The sequence below is a fragment of the Gracilinanus agilis genome, chromosome 3 (assembly GCF_016433145.1).
Source record: "Gracilinanus agilis isolate LMUSP501 chromosome 3, AgileGrace, whole genome shotgun sequence".
Classification (NCBI taxonomy): Eukaryota; Metazoa; Chordata; class Mammalia; order Didelphimorphia; family Didelphidae; genus Gracilinanus; species Gracilinanus agilis.
The window spans coordinates 410,623,551-410,645,600 of NC_058132.1; the positions used below are offsets into that span (position 1 = coordinate 410,623,551).

The window sequence follows — 22,050 nt, forward strand, 5'->3', positions numbered from 1 at the left end:
AACTCTCACAAGGTAGACGCTATTGTTGTCGTCATTTTACAGTCGAGGAAACGAAGTCAGCCAAAGGGTAAATAACTTGCCCAGGGTCGTACAAGTAGTGAGGGAAAGTGGAATAGAAGCACAAACAAGCAGGAAAGCTTCGAAAGCCACACGTTTAACGCATAAACCTAGAAAGAAAATTGAGCTATACATAAGAGATCATATGGTTTTGTTTGGTTTTGTTTTTGGTAAGGAAATGTCCGCTCCTTTTTTGGAGTTTAAATTCAGCATGAAAATAAACAAGCAAAATCGCAGCTGGCCCCACAGACTGCAAGTAGGGCTACAGAAAGGACAACAGGGTAAATTACAGGAAGTTAAGATCTAGATGGTGGAGCACCACGTACTCAAGAGATTTTTTCTTTAGTGTGCCCCGCCTCCCTGCCTCAGGCATGGGAGTTGTAGTTTTAGGGCACAAGAATTCTGGGAGTTGTAGTTTGGTTGCACTTTACTTGCCTTGGAAAATGGCTACGGGGAGGTATGTACTGTGACAATTCTGAAAGTTTAGGTTGGGGGTGTATGAGGAAGCGGTCAATTTTTATCAGAATGGTCTTGTTTTCAAGGAAATCAGCCAATCAGTCAGCTAGCATTTTTCAAGTACTTACTATATGTTAGGCAAAACTGTGGGGAGACAAAGCCAAAACCAGGTTCTGCTCTCAAGGACCCACACGTTATAATGGGGGTGGCAGGTGGGAAGGGAAGGCAACGTGCAAAGAGCCATATACACACACGATATATACAGGATAAACTGGAAATAATCAGCAGATAGAAGGCACTAAAATTCAGGGAGAACAGGAAAGACTTCCTAGAGAAGGTGGAATTTGAGCTGGGACTTGAAGGCAGCCTGGAATTCTAGTAGCACAGGGGCCAGCCAATGAAAATGCATGGACTCGGGAGCTGGACTGTGCTGTGGGAGGAACGTAAGGAGGTCTGCATCTCCGAGAGCCTGGGGGGGAGGGGGGGCGGAGTAAGGCGTAAGAAAACTGGAAAGATTAGAGGGAGCCTGGTCGGGAAGTGAGCTCCCATAGTCGTAGTGGTAAGGTGTGTGTGTATGTCGGTGTGTCTGTCTGTGGAGTGTGTGTTTGAGCGCTCGCAATGTGTATATAATTCCTTTCCACGGCAGCGGTGTGAAAAGTGGACTGAACTGGAGGGAGAATGGAATGAAATAGATGGGTTAGAAGGTTTTTATGATAGCTAAGAGATGATGAAACTCAGGACTTAGGGGAATTTGAGCTGGACGCTTAGAAAATCAAGTACAAACCTCTCATTTTACAGATGATCAAATAGAGCCCCAGAGAGGGCACACAACAGATTAGTGGTAGAATTGAGACCAGAACTGAGGTCTACAGATTATTAGTTGCTTTTCACTAGGTTTCTTTTCTCCACTATTAAGGATTTGAGGAATCTTAGTGTTTTTGTCTTTTAGTCCCTAGTGGTTAGGTCTTTAACTGTCCTTTCCAAACTAAATCATTTTTTAAAACCCTTACCTTCTTATCAATCCTAGGTATCAATTCTAAGGCAGAATGGTAAGGGCTGGGCAATTGGGGTTAAGTGACTTGCCCAGGATCACACATTTAAGAAGTGTGAGGTCAAATTTGAACCCAGGTCCTTTTGACTCCAAGGCTTGATATCCACTGTGCTTCCTAGCTGCCTACCAAACTAACTCTTTCTTTCCAAGGTCAACCTTTGAATAAGTTCAAGTGGCCATCTGGATTCTCATGGGTGTTGATAACAGTAGGTCATGCCAAACGTTGTCCTTTGGCTAAGATGAATACATGCTGCTATACTTATTGAGAATCTCTACTTGAGACAAATATGGACAGTTGCTCAATAGTTCAGTATTGTGTAAATATCCTGGTTTTGGTTGGTTCAAAAGGGAGACGTTTAAAAAAAAGAAGAAAGAAATGAGTCTGAATATATCAGTGCTCTGCTCAAGAAACCTCCATGGCTTCTTTTGGCCACTGAGATAATAAATAAGATGTCTGGCTTTTAAAGCCCCTCAGTCTAGCTCTAGCCTACTTTGTTAGAATAGAATCCCTTCCCCAAATTCTACAGTCCAGCAAAACTAGCCTTCTCCCCATTTCTAGTGCATGGAATTTTATCTCCTTCCTCTTTATCTTTGAAACAGTTATTCCCCATTCCTAGAACAGCTTCTCACCCCAACTCTTGAAACTCCTCACTTCTTTCAAAGAACAGAATAAAATATTACATCTTCCAGGATATCTCTCTTGAATTTCTCATTTGTTAATGATCTCCCTTGTCCCTGAAATAATTTCTGTTTACTCAGTATATTGTAGATGCTTATCCGTGAGCAGATATTGTTTTTCCTTAGTAGAGTATTAGCTGGCTGAGGGCAGAGACTTTCATTTTTGTCTTTATAGCCTCAAGGTCTACCTAGCATAGTGCCTGGAACATATAGGCATAAAGGAAGGGTTCTTGAATTGAACAAGCCTCACATTTGAACAATGTACTGTGTTCATTTACTTGGTTGATAGCTTTGGTTTTTGGTTGAAGCAGGCAAAGGAAAAAAAAAGTCAGTTTGCTTTTAAGAAACAGAATCTCTGAAGGGCATACGGGGACATACATCATTATGAGCTAAAGTCCAAAGAAAGCTAAGGAGTATATTTTAAAATTTTTGATGTTGAAAGGTTTCCCACCGCTGTTCTGTATGCTTAATTGTGGCAAAACATTTCTTTGCTCTTGGAAAGATTTAACCTCTCCTTCCCTTTCACTTCTCCCTCCCACCCACCAATCCTATTCAACAAAGACTGAGCCTTCAGAGCAACAAACACCATTGAAGGACCTCATTAAATCAGCCAACATGTAAGTGCTTCTTATGTATACCAGGCACTTTCCTAGGCACTGGGGACACAGACACAAGGGAAATAGGAATTACTGTCAATGAGTTTATATTTGAGAGGGAAACAGTATACATAAATGAGTTTATACAAAATAAATACAAGATCTTGTTGCTATTGAACTTTAATAACTGAGAGTGTCAGGAAAGGCATGAGAGTGGTATTTGAGGAACGTTTTAAAGGAAATGAGATTTTATGAGTTGAAAGTGAGGAGGGAATACATGGAAGATAGCCAGGGCAAAAGAAAAGATATGAGAGAGTGTCATGTATGAAGAACCTGTTTGCTATGGAAAATAGAATTTTCTGACATCAAAAATATAAATAAAATGCAATAGCAATTGTTTTTTCACTATAGTCCTATACCCTGCACCCCAACCAGATCTCAAACTTATCTCCCCTCGTATATCCAGCCCTGAATATGTGCCTGTCTTTGGCATATAATAGCCAGGCTATGACCTTCCCTAATTTTAGTCTTTAACTAACAATTTTGGTTCAAAGGGTGAATGATGTTCTTCTTATTACTTAGATTCATTCCCCAAGAATATCAACAGGTTTCCTTACTCTCCTTAATGAGAATGAATGAACTGAATGAATAAATGAACAAAGCATTTATTAAGCACTTACTATGAGTTTTGCCTTATGCTAAGAACTAGAGAGACAGAGAGAGAAAGAGACCTACTTACCCTCAAGGTGCACATATTTTATTTGAAAGAGACAATGCATAAAAGAAAATTCATATATAGGATGGATAGAAAGTACCACAGATTCCTAATAGTTAAGGGGCTGAACAGATGGCAAGGCCAAAGGTTCTTAGTTCACCTGAGATCAATAAAGATACTATACTTATTATTGTATACCATAAATAATTTTGTTCTGCCATCCAAAGTTGTAACAAAACTGTGAAACACCAATGAAAATTGTAAAAATGGCTTAGAACATGTACCAGGCACAAATTGATATTTTCCTTTAGCACAGATCAAAAATTAACAATATATGGAGAAATAATATGAAGCCTGATTATGAGTGAAAGTAAAGACCTTCAGTTTTCTTAACATGATATTTAAGTACATTTTCCCCCAAGGTAACCAACAAGAGTATACTGTGTTAGGCTTTTAATATTTTTTCCATTAGCTTATCTGACTTTGCAAAAGTCACATGGAAACTTTGCCTTTTGTACCTCTTGTTCTAAAGATAATTATAACCTTGAAAACCCAAATTATGATTTTTTTTTGTGTACTTATAGCTCTCCACATTGTTAGCTTTAACTAATTTTCTACCTTTATATAAGCATCATTCCTACAAGGTACCTTGTATAAAACCATTTTTTTTCCTTTGAGGCTGTACTTCTAATTTTAGGTGTATTCTGTTCTGGGTTTATGTTTTAGGCATTATCGTTTCTATAGTTTAGGGGTTTTATAGTTTTGGGGGGTTTGAGTTCTCATCTCATTTAAAATTTTCTGCTTTTGTACTTATTATAGGTTATTGACTTTTACAACAAATGATAAAAAGTTTAATTCATTAATTTGCTAGTGATTCTTTGTAACATTGGCATAATCCTCTGTTCTGTCTTTAACCTATATACATTGCATTCTTCATACTCCTTAGGTGAATTATCAGATTTGTGAATTAGGATCATAGGATTATTTGCAATAAAATTTTTATCTGATTCTAGCTCATCCACAATCAGAACATAAAATGACTTTGACTTTAGCTTTAAGAAAATAATTAGGAAGGCAAATATATTACAAAAAAAGAATCATATGATGTATTCCAAAGTTAGTGATTTTGTGTGTGTGTGTGTGTGTGTGTGTGTGTGTGTGTGTGTGTGTGTATTCTGTGTAATTTGGAATAATCTATGTGACTCCTGGTTGCTGTGTTGAATCGAAGCTATTCTTTTGTTTGCAAGTTGCAAACAAGCAACAAAAATAGAGACCCTAGTAACAAACCTAAGCACTAACATTCCCTTTATTCTGACCAGGGCTACAGCTTTTGAAATGAGTCAGATATTGTTACCCACCAAGGAAACATTTTTATGTGTCATAAGCCCCTTGGACAATATGGTGAAACCTATGAACTCCTTCTCAGAATAATTTTTTTACTTTAGAAGTTAACTATTAAATGCATAAAATAGAGTATATAGGATTACAAAGGAAAACTGTCCTACTTAAATTTTTAAAAAACCAAGATCTTATATCCTAGTTGAAGAACCCTTGTCCTGGGGTTTAAAATAAGCTGTTTTTTTTTTTAAGTGCCATGTTCATTCATCTTCAAAGTCAAGGTCACCAATAATTATTGTTGTATTGATTTCTGGAACAAGATGAACACCACCTTTGAGTGGCAAGACTGGCAGTTGAATACCTCGGAATGTACCCAGATGTACATTATTAAAAAGGTTAGCCATTCAGTCTGTATAGAAATCTAGGTTTAAGGGGGGCAGCTGGATGGCTCAGTGGATTGAAACCCAGGCCCAGAGATCCTGGGTTCAAATGTGACCTCAGACACTTCCTGGCTGTGTGAACCTGAGACAGAAGGTAAGGATTTAAAAAAAGAAGAAAAGAAAAGAAAAATCTAGATTTAAGAACCAGTATATAGCATAAAAATAGGGGAGGGATCTTGTTTATTTTGGTTTTTATGTTGATTTGTATTCCCTTGGAATCTGACTGGGTTGGAAAAAATTTTAAAAGAAAATCTGGGAGCATGTTGGATTTATTATGCACTTGAATGCCTTTGGGGTATGGATATAACTGTACCAAACTGAAAAAAAATGTTAAACAAGAGGCTTACAATCAGTAATGGTCATAGAGCTGGAAGGAACCCAAGATATTATCAAATCACCCCCTTCAGATAGCTGAGGAAATTAGGGCCCAGCAAAGTGAATTGACTTATCTAAAATCACAAAGCAAGTAACAGATCTAGGATTAAAATCCAGATTTTCTAAATAAATTCTGTCTCTCGATTATGATGATGGTGATGTGCCATAATCCTTCTCACCCTTCTCTCTCCTGCTCCTTCCTTCTGTCTTAGGAAGAACTCTAAATATGTTTTGGTTTCTCAGGGCATATGTATGCATCCTTCTCATTGGTTTGCCAGCTCCTTCTAGACATTACTTAAAATCAAAACAAACCTACCAGAGGATATCTGAGCCTTGCTGGGAGATCAGCCAACAGGCTGAGGTAAGAGGTGAGGAGTGAGAGGCAAATTTTAATGAGCATCTAGTTTTTCTACTTCAGAATCCAAAAGCATATAAATTTTTAGTCAAAACTATAGTGAAATCCCCTCACCTCTGAAAAGCACATTCTTCATGAACAGCTGCAGCAAGAATCTGTCTGCTTCCAGAAAGGCCAAAGCTTGTCTGGAGCTTATACAACTGATACTCACTTAAAGCTTGACCATTTCTGGCTATGCTATCACTGGTTTTGCTGCTGTCAGTCAGCTCCTTAGACCAAGCTCTCCTAGAGAAAAGCTTCTCCTGAAAGGTGATGTAGAACATGTTATTTCCTTTTGGGAAATTGAGAGATTTAAACTGTATTGAAAGGCAGTGTCTTGTTGGGATAGCGTATTAGGAGAGAGGTTTTTGTTTCATTATCCCCTTGAAGCCAACTCTTCTTGGAATCATATTTTTTAATGCAGAAAATACATCAGATTACAAAGTAAGCCAATTTTAATGAAATATGTTTATCAAATTAGAAAAAAAAAGTTCACAGGCTCCAGGTTAAAAACCCCTGATTAACAGGGCAACTGGGTAGCACAGTGGAGAGAGCACCAGGCCTGAAGTTTGGAGGTCCTGCATTCAAATTTGACCTCAGATATTTCCTAGCTGTGTGACCCTGGGCAAGTCACAAACCCTGATTTCCTAACCTTTGCTGGTCTTCTGTCTTAGAATTGATACTAAGAATGAAGGTTGGGGTTTAGAAAAGAATGAGCTCCTGGTGAAGAATCCTAATGATCAGTCTTTGATGCCTCTTGGTAAACTATTTTCATAGCCTCTCTGAGCCTCAGTAATTTATATGGAAATTGAGATTAATAATCCCTGGAATATTTCCAGGTGGCAGTTGTGAGGCTTCCAGAGAAAATTATATCAAGTACTTGGCAAATTATTTGGTGCTATGTAACTGCAGTTATTGTGGGTAAATTTACTGCCCCTTGTTCTTTCTCCAGATAAGTGGATTCTGCCTTCTTTTCCTTTTTCTGCTTCCTTTGTTCTCCGCTCCTGGTGATCTCTAGCCAGAAACAGTTTCACAACTGATCCAACCAACATGTGGGAGCCCTCCTGGAAGGTAGGAAGAATTTTGACCTTTCAAAAACTTGGATTTGTGCATTAGCCATCCTATCTGTGCTAGCAGAGCACAAAAAATTCTAATGAAAATTGAAACTGCAGAGTTTTCAATGCCCAGTGACTGATAGATAACCCTAACCCTAGTGCAGACTCAGGAGTTTGAGTTGGCAACTAGAAAGACCTTGGAATGCTTGTAACTGGTCATTACCGTGAACACCAACTGACTGGTATCCATTATCACCAGTTTAAAAAAATAAGCAAAAAGTTTGTGGGAAGAGAAAACATTCTTCTGAAGATAATGGCCTTTAAAGAAAAGTGATTAACCTATGAGTTGCTATATAGAACAAGATATATTAGACAAAACTCAAATTATGTGGTAATAAGGGGATCATTTAAAAAGATGTTTTTCCCTGAGTACCCCATAATCTGGAAAAGATCACCTTTAAACATAGAAGTGGTATGTCTCTAGAAGCTAAGCCTCTCTGGATGCCTATTGAGATGTCATATTAAAACATCAGGTTTATTATAGAATATGACTATCCTGGAATCAGTCTTTTTATCTAGTGAACATTTAAAAATTAAAGGTAAATGGTATTAAAAAAAAGAATATAAATGGTATTGCCAGATTAGTTTGTTTTTTGGTTTTTTGGGGTTTTTTTTAGGAAATATAATTGAAATTCAAATTATGAGATAAGGGTAGGACCTCCCTATTTTTAAAAAGTTGTGTTTTGAGAATAGTCATATTTCAATTCACTATTTCCTTGCAACAAAACCCATAGTGTTTAATATTTAATGAAATCCCAGAATCTCAGAATTAAATAGTAATTCATAGATTTATTCTTACCCATACCTAAAAAAGAATTCCCTTTGATATGGGGAACCTAACATCCCAGGAAACAATGAGGGATCTTGTCTTAGTTGATAAAATTACTGGTGCTTATAGTCAAGACCACCTGAATTCTAATCCTGATTTATTTCCTTAATAGCTGTGTAACTGAAGAAATAACTTCTCTGAGCCTCAGTTTCCTTACCTTTAAAATAAAGGAGTTATAACTGATTATTTGAAACACTGTGATCCTGTCTCCCAGGGCCTCAGTTCTGAGCACTTATTGATAAGCTCTAATTGTTAGGAGGCTTTATCTTAGGTCAGCCCAAAATCTACAGCTCCAGCTTCTGCCCTTTGCTCCTAGTTCTGTCTCTTTAGGACCAAGCAGAATAAGTCAAATGCCCTGCCATAACTGCTCTCCTCTGGGATAAATGTCCATTCATAGTTCAGAATCCAGCATGATTTTCATTGTTTCACATAGTTCACTACTGCTTCCTGTCATCATACATGAGTCCAGAGGAATGAAAATGACTTGTCCAAGTATCACAAAGGTAGTGAGGAAAATTGTTGTTGAATTATATTATTTATTAGCAATATTTCTGTGTGAATTCACTCTTTTTTCTCAGTCCCCCACCTCTGAAGGTCTATTGGTTTTGTTCTCTAGCTAATGTAATTATTCCCTGGCCTCAAGGCATCTAACTGGGCTGGGACCTTTTCTAGGTAGGGTGGATGCCTCCCTATAAATCAGAATCTGCCCTCCCCAAGGCATTTAAGAGCATTGTGTCCTTTTTGTCTTTGCTAAACATGCCATCTAGATTTGGGGTGGCCAGATCTAAAGTAGGGGAAAGAGCCACTAAAAACATGATTGAGACAACTTATATTTTCCTAGCCAAAAATTGCTAGTGGAAACTGGGTTTCAGAAACTAGCCAACACTCCATTTCTCTCTCTCTTTCTTTTTTTTTTTTTAAAACCCTTACCTTCCTTCTTGGAATCAATACTGTGTATTGGTTCCAAGGCATAAGAATGGTAAGGGCTAGGCAATGGGGGTTAAGTGACTTGCCCAGGGTCACACCGCTGGGAAGTAGCTGAGGTCAGATTTGAACCCAAGACCTCCTGTCTCTGGGCCTGGCTCTCAAGCCACTGCACCACCCAGCTGCCCCGACACTCCATTTCTTAAAATACTAAGAGAAGGGAAAGTAGGCCACATTTCCCTAGTTTGGGGAAGCCATAGGTATCCATCCATTTGAGGAGTCCTTCCCTGTTATGAAGTAAAGAGGGAGGACTTGAGATCTCTGAGTCCACCTTTTCTTTTAGAATATCCACCAATCAGGGCTGCCAGGGGAGGTCCAAATGCTGTACTGACAGGCCAGTCTTAAAAAAGAAGACCAGTCCCTCCAGTGTCAGGTCTCATGGAGCAACTTTCCTTGCAGAGCCATATCTTTTAAGAGATTGCATTCCCCTATTAATAAGTGATGCTTTACTTGGAGAAATAGCCTCACTTTATTCATTGGTTAAATTCTGGGCATTTCAGTAGTAAGAGACAGAACCATGATTCTAGGCCTGGTATGTGCCAAGTTTTTTCTTGGCAGCATCACATATATTGTGATGCCTCCTAAAGAATGTGTCACATAGAGGGCAGCTGGGTGGTTCAGTGGACTAAGAGCCAGGCCATAGAGACAAGAGATTTAATGTTCAAATCTGGCCTCAGATACTTCCTAGCTGTGTGACCCTGGGCAAGTCACTTAACCCCCACTGCCTAGCCCTTACTGCTCTTCTGCCTTGGAGCCAATATACAGTATTAATTCTAAGACAGAAGGTAAGGGTTTAAAAAAATGTATAACAAGTTGAATGGTCAGTACTTGAATAAAAACAAGTTGGCCATATTAATAATTATGTATATGTGAAGATTGGTGTCATATGAGACAGACAGCAAGGATGAACTTAGGTAGGTACAATTCCTCACATAGACTTACTTGTCTTAATGATTTGTGTATTGAGCATCTAGTCATAATTATCAAAAGAAATGCCAAATAACTTTAAAAACACCTCAAAAATGCCTTCTATCTTCTTAGGCTTTGGAAAGCCTTCCACTTCTGCTCTATATTTTGATCGCAAAATCCATAATTCTTTGCTTGGCATTTGCTGGAGGCAAAATGTGGCAGAGGAAAAGACTTGAAGCACAAAGGAAACAGAAATTGGAGGCCATGAAGAAAAAAACAATTGAGAAGGATGAATGACAGATCTCACAAAGGTACTTTGGATTTTTCTGCTGTATGAGATATAGCCAGTAAATGTATTTGCACCAGCCTTGAAAGTTAGTTGCTAATACCTCTCTGCTAAATTGCCACCTAAGATTTGGCAAGGCCTTTAAGATTTTAGGGGAGCTGCTTTTGTTTCTTCAAATCTAAAGTGGGTTTTTAGACTACATCCTGGAAATACTGAGAAAAATATTGTAACATTTTATAGGCTTCTCTAGAAGCAAAACATCCCTTGTACCACCATTTTAGACTTATTCAAATTAAAAGAACTCAAGCTGCAATTTTCATGTAATGAGCTCTAGAAATACATTTTAAATTCTCTTCTAAGCCGGAGAATAATGTTCTATTAAAGTTCTTCCAGAGTTCTGCTATGACAAGTATTTTATAAATAATAACACCTACTATGTTAAAATTATAGGGGGCACTGTGATATAAATATTATATTATTATGGTATAGACAGTTGAAAGTTGTCTTTCTTCCTCATTGTATTGAATACTTGTCTCACAGTCTTTCTCTTCATCACAACACCTGACTTCATATGAGGGAACTTCAAATACATATTGATATTCCCTCTACTACCATAACTTGTTTTTTAATCCACTCAATTACCATGATTTGCTCCTGCAAACCACCTCAACTATAGACAAGAGCAAGTCCCTGATTTAGAGTCAATCACAAGTGTTTCAGCCCCATATTCATGATCTCTGAAATTGTTTTATCTAATCATAATCTTTTTTTCATTTCCTCTTTCCCATGCCTTATGATCCCTATCTCTATTCTTTATCCATCCCACTATCATATCCAGTCCTTTCATTTTTCAGTTTTTTTCCTAGGCTATCACTTTTGCACTAGCTACACTTTTCCTCCCTTTCCTAACTTGATCTCTTGGTGAATCAGTTAAAATCTAGTTTTACCTAAAGTCAAATCCCTTGCCTCTTTTTCATATTGCCAATTGATTCTCACCAAACCCCAACTCTGGATTACTCCCACCATCTACTTTCTTCATTCCTATTTATGGGCTGTTCCACAGAGCTGGGGGAAATCATGGACATCTGGAACTGTGCTGACTGGGTCAACTACAACTTAATGCTGCAGAATCTCAACTGAGTCCTATAGCAAGGCAATCCTTTTATACCTCCCTAGTCAATTTACTATCTCACTTTTCCCACCAAAGTGATCATTCCAAACCTTTTCATCCCTTGTTAAGCCTCTCTCCTTCTCAACTGAGGATCTTGCCCTATAATTCACTAAAAAAAATTGAAGTGATTTGCAGAGCTTTCCCTTCTCCCCATCTCATATCACTCCTCCTTCACTCCTCCCTCCTGTGAAGAGGTAGCCTTTCACACCAGGCAAATCTTTCTTCATGCATCTTTGATCCCACTCTATCCCATCTGCTCTAGCAGACTGTCCCCTTCCCCCTCCCCCCCCCCCATCATACCCACTCTCTCTGTCTCTAATCTTCCATTTCCCTGTCTGCTGGCTCTTTCCCTACTATCTGTAAACAAGCCCATATCTCTCCCCACCTTTACAAGATCCTACTATCATTAGCTACTATCCTTTAACTCTTCTTTCCATTCTTAGATAATCTCCTTGAGAAAACTATCTGCAACACTAAGAGCCTCCATTTCTTAGCTTCTCACTCTTTTCTAAACTCTGCAATCAGGCTTCCAACTTCATCCTTCAAAGGAAGCTGTTCTGTCTGCTGCTACCGGTGATCTTTTCATTGTCACACCCAGTAGCCTTTTCTCAAACTTCATCCTTCCTGACCTCTTTGCCGCCTTTGACTCCCTGTCTCTTCTCTAGGTTTTGTTTTATTGCTCTTTCCTGGTTCTTTTATCCAACAATTCCTTCTCAGCCTCCTTTTATTGGATCTTCCTCTGTGATTTGTTCACTGTGTGTATCCTCCAAAGTTCTGTCCTGGGGTCTCTTCTCTTCTTCCTCTGTACTGTATCACTTAGTGATCTCATCAGCTCCCAAGGATTTAGTTATCATATCAGATAAATCCAGATTTACATATCCAGAATTAATCTCTCTCTCTTTAGTTCATGTCCTGTATCACTAGCTGCATTTTGGACATCTCTACCTGGATGTCCCAGAGACATCTTAAACTCAATGTGTCCAAAATTGAACTCATCTTCCTCCTCTCTCTCCAAAAAACCTCTTTTCTGTTATGGTTGAGAGTACCAGTATTCTTCAAATCACACAGATTTAGTGTTCTCAACCCCTCACTTGCATGCACCTCACCAATCTATTGTTCAAATTTCATTCTACCTTCTTAGCCCCTCTAATTTCTCTACTCACTTCTTAATGTCTAGGTCCTCATCAGCTCTCCTCTAAACTAATGAGCCTCTTCCCCTTTCCACTCTACCCTTCATGCATCTGCCAAAGTGATATTCTTAAAACATGAGTCAGACCAGGTCGCCTTCCTCCTGCTTAGCAAACTCTGTTGTTGCCTTGTTACTTCCAAGGTGAAATATAAAATGCTCCAGTTGATATTTAAAGCCCTTCACAGTCTGACCCCTGTATAATTCAAATTTCCCTGCTCCTTCTCATCTTACTTGCTATCATAGGGAGGATATAAGTTTTGTGTAGCTCCACCCTCTTATGCTCTTTTCCCCTGATCATGGCTAGGAAAGCGGGTTTTACTCAGACTTTTACTTTTGTCCTTTTATTTCTTCTGCTTCAAGTGATTATTAATAAATCTTATAAGATATAATACTTGGAGTTATTTGGATATTAATTTTAATCTTATACCCCTTTCTACTTTTCTAGGCATTTTATGCTTTGCTTTCCTCCTTAGACCCTGTGATCTGTCTGCACTCCCTACTTGCTATTTTGACCCATAGCACTGTTTTGGGGCATTTGCATTGGCTTTCCCTCAAGCCTAGAATGCTCTTCCTCTTCTGGTCTCATTCCTACCTTCCCTGGCTTCTTTCAAGAGGAAACTCAAATCTCACCTTCCAGAGAGGTCTTTCCTGGTGTCATCACCTCAATCTCTACTCTGCCTTCCCTCAGAGATCAAATTTAGATCAGAGTTCAGTGGGTTGAGACCCAGGCCCAGAGACAGGAGGGTCAGGGTTCAAATATGACCTCAGACACTTCCTAGCAGTGTGACCCTAGGCAAGTCACTTAACTTCCATTCCCCTTTAAAAGGAAAAAAAAAGGAGAGAGAATAGTGACTATGAGTTTGCCTTTCTTCATATCATCATCACCTAGCAGAGTGCCTAGCACATGGTGGTGAACCTGTGGCATGGGTGCCAAAGATGGCACATGGAGCCCTTTCTTGGGCATGTGCAGGCCCCTGGCTTGGCTGGCTGGGAGGCTGGCCCTTCCCCCAAATGCCAGGGGTAGAGCATTCTAACCTCTCTCCACTGTTGCCTGTTGCCTCTCCCCTCTGCCCCACCCCCACCCCATCCCCAGGCTCCCAGGAGGTGGGGGGGCAGAAAGCAGCCACTCCCCCCAGAGTGGGGACAGATTCTACCTACCTATCACCCTGCAAAAGGTACAAAGTCCTTTTAGTTTTTTTGGGTGTGACTGGTGAATAGAAAAGGTAACCGTCTGCCACATGGAAAAAGGCAGGTAGAATTCCTGCAAGATACAGGGTCAAGCCTCACCCAGAATTCTAGGGGACCCCTCCCTAGAGAACTCTGGGTGAGGGAACCGAAAGCTAAGTGACCAGCTCACTTCAACCCCCAGGAATCAACTGCCTAACTCCTTTCAAACTGTTCCCTCACCCAGAGTTCTCTGGGAGTTCCTGGAATTCTGGGTGAGGCTTGACCCTGTATCTTGCAGGAATTCTACCCTGCCATTTTCCATGTTGCACAGTCCTGCTTTTGTAAGCAAAGAATTGATAGAGTTCAGGTGATTGCTACTGACCCTAATTAAAATAACCCCCTGAGCAAATCTAGGGCTGAGCCCCATTCACCACGCCTTAAGGGAATGTGCTATCTGATCCTCCCTAATCCTTCCTAGGTGGATGGAGAAAGCACACACCCAGCCCTAAAGGATGGATCAAACTGCTAAAGCCTCAATAGAAGGATCCCCCTGGAGCCGTCCTAGTCACCCCCACCCCTGTAAAGCTGGAAGGGCAGAATACTTGGACTTATGTGCACACCCAGCTACCTGGGCAGATAATTCCCTAATTTAATTAGCAGTAGCTAAAGGGGGTCCCTCAGACTGAAAAAAATCTCAGCCCCTAGCCAGTGGTCTCTGTGCCTCAAAAGCCTACCAAATGCCCTAGGCTTCCAGGAAATTTGTATCCACCCTGTTCTTAGAGCAGCCTTTCACTTTGAACATCCCCAGACCCACCTGTATCAGCCCTCTGATAAGGGTTGGGTCACTGACCCTTTTTCTTTTAACCGGATACATGCACTATGTAGAAATTGCACTGGGACCCCTGACACCTCCAGGAAGAGAATGAGGATGTAATCCTCTAATTGTACATACTAGTATCCTCAGGAGCCACTGCCCTGCCACATTTGGGGGTGGGGCATGGCGTGGGGTCCCTAAAAAGTTCCAAAAGTTCCCATCACTGGCCTAGCATATGCTAAGCAATTAGTAAATGCTTCTTGACTAATTGATTTGGAGCCAGGAAAATCTGAGTAGGGGTAGGTAGGTAGAAAAGCCAGCCTGGAGAGAACAGTTGTTAGATTCAAATCTATGGCCTCAGACACTGCCCAGCTGTGTGACCCTGGGCAAGTCACTTAACCCTCATTGCCTACCCTTACCAGTCTTCTGCCTTGGAGCCAATACACAGTACTGACTCCAAGATGGAAGGTAAGGGTTAAAAAAAAAAAAAAGATTCAAATCTGGTCTTAGAGATTTACCTGTCTGACCCTGCCTAGTCCTTACCACTCTTCTACCTTGGAACTGATACTTGGTATAAATTCTAAGACAAAAGGAGGGTTTGTTTTTTTTTTAATAGAAAAAAATTGAAATTTAAAAAAGATTAAATTTAAATATAAATTTTTAAAAATTAAAAAATAGAAAAAGAAAATCTGGGCATAAGTCCCACCTCTGCCACATCCAGGCTGTATGTCCCTGGGAAAATCACTTAACCTTTCATTGCCCCAGGTACTTCTCTGAGATTGCAGATTATATGCTCATCTGCATTGCTGGATGATTTTCTTTACCAGATGTTTCCTATGCCATTGACATCACAGGTCAGTTTTTTAATAATGTGTTCTACTCTGCCCTCACACTGAGGATACAAAAATGAAACAAGTGTTCTACTCAGCCACCTAATATTAATTATCTCTGAATAAGATTTTTTTTTTGTCACTTCTCAAAATGAAATAAGATAACACTATCAGGAATTTTTTTAATAGACAAAAAAATCTGCCTAAAAATATTAACTGCATTAGTGACAAACCCAATTGAAAGAACTTGAAGTAAAATATTATGTCATAGAACGGCATAGAGATTGTCAGAGAATGTCGAAGAGATGCTCTGTACTTGTGTTCAAGATATAATTTTATTTTATAGTCTCTCTTCAGCCAAAAAAAGGAAATACTAGTAGGTGTGAATATAGAAACTTAAGAGTTAGTAATAAGTTCCTACAAACCTCAGAAGTTAAAGAACAAGAAAAGTAAAAAGAAACTTGAATTGTTAAAACACCAGCTTCAAAATGGCAAGTTTTAGTTATTTTGTGTTTTTCCTACAGCTTTTCAAAGATTGACGAATGCCACTTTAAATAAACAGGCTGTTTTTGAGGAAACAATTTGTAAAGAGAGCAAGACATATCTGTCCACAGATATACATACTTAAAATTTTTTCTGTTTGTTAGATGTTTTAAGGGACCAAATCTTAGATGTAAATTAAAGATAAAAAATGGTAGTGATTATTTCTCTAAATATTGACCAGCCTTTTAAAAAATTTTTCTTTCTAGATTTTGCAAACTTATCTGGTGGTTTGGATAGACTTCAATTCCAGGAGTTTGGTATATCAAGGGAATACATCCTTACCTGTGACTTTAACTTAAAACCGTGTGTAAATTTGCATATGTTTTAATAGGAATTATTGTCTCATTTGCATATTAAAATGGTGTTGTCAATTTGTTGCCTGTGAACTTCTGAATATGTAGAAATTGCCATGGGATTTAGAACTTGTCAGGTTCTTTTAGCCCAATATCCTTATTAAAGTCTTTTTTTAAAAATTGTATCAATATAGTTTCTTTTTACATTACTTTCCTTTGGGAATATATTCTTCCCTTTTTCCCCTTCTACCAAGTCATCCATTATAATAATTTAAAAGGGGAAGGGAGCAGCTTAACAAAACTAATGTTTACAAATTCCCAAGAGATCATAATCTTTAGCACTCAGGAATGAGAAATTGGTTATTCTCAGGAATTACTGAATGCTTGAAATCCTAAATTATTCTTTGTTTCTCATAACCTTTTATTTATGTTTTAAAACAATAATCCTGTTGTTGTTCAGTCATTTCTGTTGTATCTATTTCTTCACAACCCCATTAGAGGTTTTCTTGAGAAAAATGGTATTTACCATTTCTTCAGCTCATTTTATGAATGGGGAACTGAGACGGATAGGGTTAAATGACTTGCCCAGGGTCACAGAGCTGTTTAAGTATCTAAGATCAGATTTGAAATCCGGAAGAGAATTCTTCCTGACTTTGGGCCTGACACTCTCTACTGGATCACCAGCAGCCTCAAATTATAATATAAGTGGCCATAAAACTAAACAGTGAATCATTTTTCTATGAATAAAGTGATACTAAAAGTTTCAGAGGTTATTTTTTAAAAGTCAATCTTTAACTTTCATATTCTTAGAAAATAGTATAAAAACAAAAAACACTTACATTGATAAATTGAACCTATGAGAAATAAATAATTAGGTTCCCATGACCACCAAAAACTAATATTTCTCTAGAGATTGCTAAAAATATAAATTTCTGCATACAATTCTTTACAGTGAAATATTAAATCTGATTATATGCATTTTTCCTAACACAGTAACTATGAAATAATCCATAAATGCAGGGGAAAGGAGACAAGAGGTGTGATAATGAGATTAAACCTATCCTGCCCATTTTTAGATTTAAACACCACCACTTAATTCACAAGTGGGAAAGTCTTCAACCCATGTGTTCGAAAGTGGGTGACAAATTAGAATTGACTGACTGCCCCCTGGGCAGTCCTAAGCAAAGCATTTGTTGTGATTGGACATGTAAACTAGAGGAAGGCACAGGAAGTGACACAAAAGAAGCGCCTTTAAAAGGGAGTGAAAACTTCCTGTAAGTCAGTTTTTGTTCAGTTTCTGGAACTAGAACTCGGGTAGGTGTTCTGCTCTTCTCTTCAACCTGGAACTGGACCTGGAGGAGCTCTGACTGGGACCTTGGACTTGGTGAGACTGTTCTTAAATCTCTCCCTTAGAACTACAAGTGGTGACTGAAAAAGGCTGACTCTCTTAGCTTCCCTGGAGGTACTAGCCTCCAGAGGCTCCCTTGATTGGGAAGAAGCCCTCGTGGCTAAAACCCTTGTTAATTGACTTTTAGGCTCTCTGGCTGGGACCTCTGGAGCCCTGCCAGAGTAAAGCCAGGGACTGAGCACATAGTCTAGCTCAGTGATGGGCAAAATTTTTAAAGAGGGGGCCAAAGGAAAGGAAATGCTCATCTGTCAGTTTTTTCCCAAGGCAACTCTTTCGAAGTTTCATTGTATTGTATCCTATTCATTGTATTCGTCAGATTAGGAATAATGTCACAGGCTGGATAGAACATTTCAGTGCCCCCAGACATGGCAACACCAGAACAATTCACCATGCTGCTAGGCCAGGATTCTTGGGAGCCCCACAGCAGGGGAGGCAGGACACCAATTGGTTGCTTGGTCACTGGAGAAAGAGGATAGGGGTGACCGCCATCTGATTTACCCTCAAACTTAACTGTTTTTCCGTTTTTCAGTTCCTCCATCATGTACTTGAGAGGTGACTTTAGTGCATTCTGAAGTGGCTTCTAATACTTTCCCATTTTTTTGTGGATATAAACTTGAGCATTATCATGCCTCATTTTTAACTCTGCCATGAATGTGCTATACAGTTGCCAATGGGAAAGTGAAAGTCATGTTCCTAATAAAATCAAAAGAATGCTTGAAGTTACAAAAGTTAAATACTATAATGAATGTTGAGTATTGATGATAATAAATACATGACATTATTATGAGTAAAATATTATATCATATCTGGCAATCAACTGACTTATTTCCTTTTTCTTAATATACTTCCAATATTTTTCACATTCTTTACTCATTATTTATGGAAATCTTAAAAATTATTTAAGAAATAAGAAAATTTACATAGTAACTTTCACAGGGAATTATATTTGATAGCATATATTCTAAACCTGGGAAATGGCAGCAAACATTTTTATATTGTATTTGAATAGCATTGAAAGGTTAACTCAGTTCTCCCAGCAAGCTTACAAATCTGTAAAGATTCACATGTCAAAAATGCTCATTTATGAACTTACTTTGCTTCCAAAACTTGCTATTTCTTGTAATAAGACTGATAGGATTTTTATAAAGTATACCATACATATGAATTTACTAATGTTTATTTGCAATCATGATTCAAACACACACTTTTGACATGGCAACAGTTATGAGCAAAACAAAATGAGATCATGATCATTTCTCTCCTATGTGCTTCTGTCACTGGTTCTCAGAAATATTGGCTTTAAACTCTGACATAAATGTTTTCATTTCGCATTCTTGTTTTTGATTTGATATCAGTGAATTCCTTCGAGCCAGTGATGTTGATCGTTAATATTTAATTCCCTCAAGAGAATTCTTGTACTCTTTCATTATTTCTTGAATGGTTTCCCTCCATATCAGAAAAGATATATAAATTTCTCAAGAAATGCTGGGAAGGAATTCCCACATGGAAATACTAAGCAAAATGAATCTACTCATCAGCTGAATCTTGACAGTGTATGCAGTATTCTCTACCTGTAGGTCCCCTTATGTCTGCGAAGAAGGGAGACACATTGGGAATAACACAGATCAGTATCATTGCATGACATTAAGGGATGTTTTCTGGTTACCCTTTCTATTTACATAATTTTCATTGTATTATGTTGTTTTTCTGATTCTGTTTAAATCAGTTCATGTAAGTCTTCCCATGCTTCTTTGAATTGTTCATGCAGAGATTTTTGGTTCAGTTCCAAACCAATGCAATAAAGCAAATATTGCAATAGAGGGAATCCCAAGAATATTTTGGTTTCCCAAAGCATATAAAAGTTATGTTTACACTATATCACAGTATTATGTCTTTAAAAAAATGTACATACCTTAATTAAAAATACCTAATTGCTAAAGAATGATAACCATCATCTGAACCTTCAGCAATTCATAATTTTTTTAAATAATCTTTACCTTCTGTTTTAGAAACAATACTGTGTATTGGTTCCAAGGCAGAAGAGTAGTAAGAGCTAGGCAATGGGGGTTAAGTGACTTGCCCAGGGTCATACAGCTAAGAAGTGTCTAAGGCCATATTTGAATCCAAGACCTCCTAGCTGTCCTAGAGTTGTAATCTTTTTGCTGGTAGAAAATCTTGCTTTAATGTCAATGGCTGCTGACCAATCAGGGTGGTGGTTACTGAAGACTGAGATGGCTGTGGCAAAAGACAACAATGAAGTTTGCCCCTTGACTCACTCTTCCTTTCACTTGAACACTTAGAGGCCATTTTCAGGTTATTAATGGGCCTGATTTCAATATTGTTGAGTCTAAGAGCATAGGCAGTCATGAGGAGAGTGAGAGGGGCTAGAGAACTGCAGGGCAGTGAAGCAATCAGAACACAAAACATTTATCATTTAAGTTCACAGTCTTATGTGGCTGTGGCTCATGATACCCTAAAACAATTACAATAGTAACATCCAGGATCAGAGATCACCATAGCAGATATAATAATGAAGTATAAAATATTGCAAGAATTGGCCAGATATGGCCCAGAGACATAATGTGATCACTTGCTATTGGAAAAATAATGCTAATAAACTTGCTTTAGGCTGGTAGGGTTGTAAAAAATGCAATATTTGCAAAATACTATACAGTAAAGAATAATAAAATGAGATATACCTGTATTTTCCTTTTCTTATAATGAAATAAGTTCAGTGTTCCCATACCATAATTTGTTTAGCCATTCTTCCAATCTTTGGACAGAATCTACTTTACTTCCAGCCCTTTACAATTATAAAAAGTGTTGATATGAATATTTTGGTCAATTTGGATTTTTCTTTTCTTGATCTCTTTGATGTATATGCTTAATATTATAACCTCTAGGTCAAAGGGCATATACATGTTAATAATTTTCTTAGCATTATTCTAAATCTGATTTTACAGATGTGGAAATTGAAGCTTTTCCATGGAGATAGCATGATTTGCCTAAAATTACCTAGGGAACAAGAAGTGGAAGCAGGAATCAAAACCAGGTCTTTTGACTCCAAATAATGATAATAATGATGATGATGATAAATATTATATGTAGTGCTTTGGGGCATATATAATCATAGATTTAGAGTTGAAATGGTAGTTAGTCCAAACCCATCATTTTAAAGATAAGAAAATCAAGACTCAGGGAAATTAAATGATTTGCTTATGGTCTCACCTCCAGCAAATGTTGGAGGCCAGATTCAAATGTAGTTCTATCTTATTCTAGATCTAGCAGAAATACTTTCCCACAGTTGTCTTACCTTCTAAAGAATAGCTTATTGTAAGGAGAAGTGGTATTGGAAAACCTAAGCCTCCTAAAATATTTTTCAAATTAAAAAATTCTTTTTTTTCTTTCATCTGTATAAGCATCTTCTCTGCTCACATGGTTTTTGGGAGGACTTGGAGTGATAGCATATGTGAAAGTCTTTGAAACTAAAGCACTATTCAAATATAAAATATGATAGAAGCATTTTTAGTACAAAATGCTATTCATGATCTCACTTGAGAGAAAGAAAAGAAATCGTACCTGCAAACTGGTTGGTAGAAATTTATTGATTATGATATCGGTTAGTGTTTGATAAATGTTCTCTCAGCTTTGGTGAGTCAGTATACTGCAGTGAGATAGAGTCTTAGATTTGGAGTCAGCAAAACCTTGGTTCAAATTCCCTCTCTGATGCTTAGTAAGTACATGGCCATGGAAAATCCACCTACTCTTTCTTGACCTCAGGCAGCTAAGGCTACAGATTATAGATGGGTTGCAATCCACCTCAGTGGAGGGAATTCCTATCCTAACCACAAAGCCAAGTGTTTTAACATATCAGCATGTGCTCTGCAGCTGTGGAAGATGGAACATGGAACTCAACTACCTAAGAGACTGACTGGCACCTGACTGGCATCTGTTATCTCCCAGCAATAGCAGCTAGGTAAATATAGGCACAGTAGTACATTTTGTTGTCTGGGCTTTGTGACATGTATTTTAGCTGCCAAGATATTAATGCCTGTCCTACAACCTCTCAGCTCAGTTTCTGGTACCAAATGAGAAATGGAATGGACCCTTGGCACTTTCCAGTCCCTTGCCTTCAGTGCCACACTTTGGGTCATGGGTACCTTTCTTTGCCCCTCATGTTTGTTGCTTCCTCCTCTTCCCTCTCTTCTTTCTTCATTCCATTTTGTGAAGTCAACTTGTGACTCATTGGCTACTTGAGTGACACAGCCACCTGATGTTTTGGGTAGAGGCAGCAGTACAAACAAGCTTATTAGTGATAACACCTACACAGCTGGAGGTGATGAGGCACTAGACTGGGCATTCATCTCCGAATCCATATCCAGAAGCACAACCTCTTACCTTAGTTTACCTAT

The 22,050-nt window shown here is 38.5% G+C and overlaps 1 protein-coding gene across 6 annotated transcripts; it reads left to right on the forward strand.

The window, feature by feature from the left end:
- The first annotated feature begins 471 nt into the window (after positions 1-471).
- On the forward strand, positions 472-16,413 carry SMIM11 (small integral membrane protein 11). Of its 6 annotated transcripts, none has more exons than XM_044666864.1 (5): positions 496-514; positions 2,804-2,859; positions 7,053-7,171; positions 10,070-10,248; positions 16,144-16,413. In XM_044666864.1, the coding sequence occupies exons 3-4, from the start codon at positions 7,151-7,153 to the stop codon at positions 10,232-10,234; spliced, it is 186 nt and encodes a 61-aa protein (XP_044522799.1). In that variant the 5' UTR covers positions 496-514; positions 2,804-2,859; positions 7,053-7,150; the 3' UTR covers positions 10,235-10,248; positions 16,144-16,413. The 6 variants fall into 6 exon arrangements, with proteins under 6 accessions (XP_044522801.1, XP_044522799.1, XP_044522804.1 ...); XM_044666869.1 differs by lacking the exon at positions 16,144-16,413 and adding an exon at positions 14,229-14,961; XM_044666865.1 differs by lacking the exon at positions 496-514 and adding an exon at positions 1,051-1,077.
- The last annotated feature ends 5,637 nt before the right edge of the window (positions 16,414-22,050 follow it).

Excerpts from the sequence above, each read along its gene's own strand:
- SMIM11 (XM_044666866.1), top strand. The coding sequence starts at position 7,151 with ATGTGGGAGCCCTCCTGGAAG. Across the intron at positions 7,172-10,069 it reads TGTGGGAGCCCTCCTGGAAG|GCTTTGGAAAGCCTTCCACT; the intron begins GTAGGAAGAATT and ends CTATCTTCTTAG.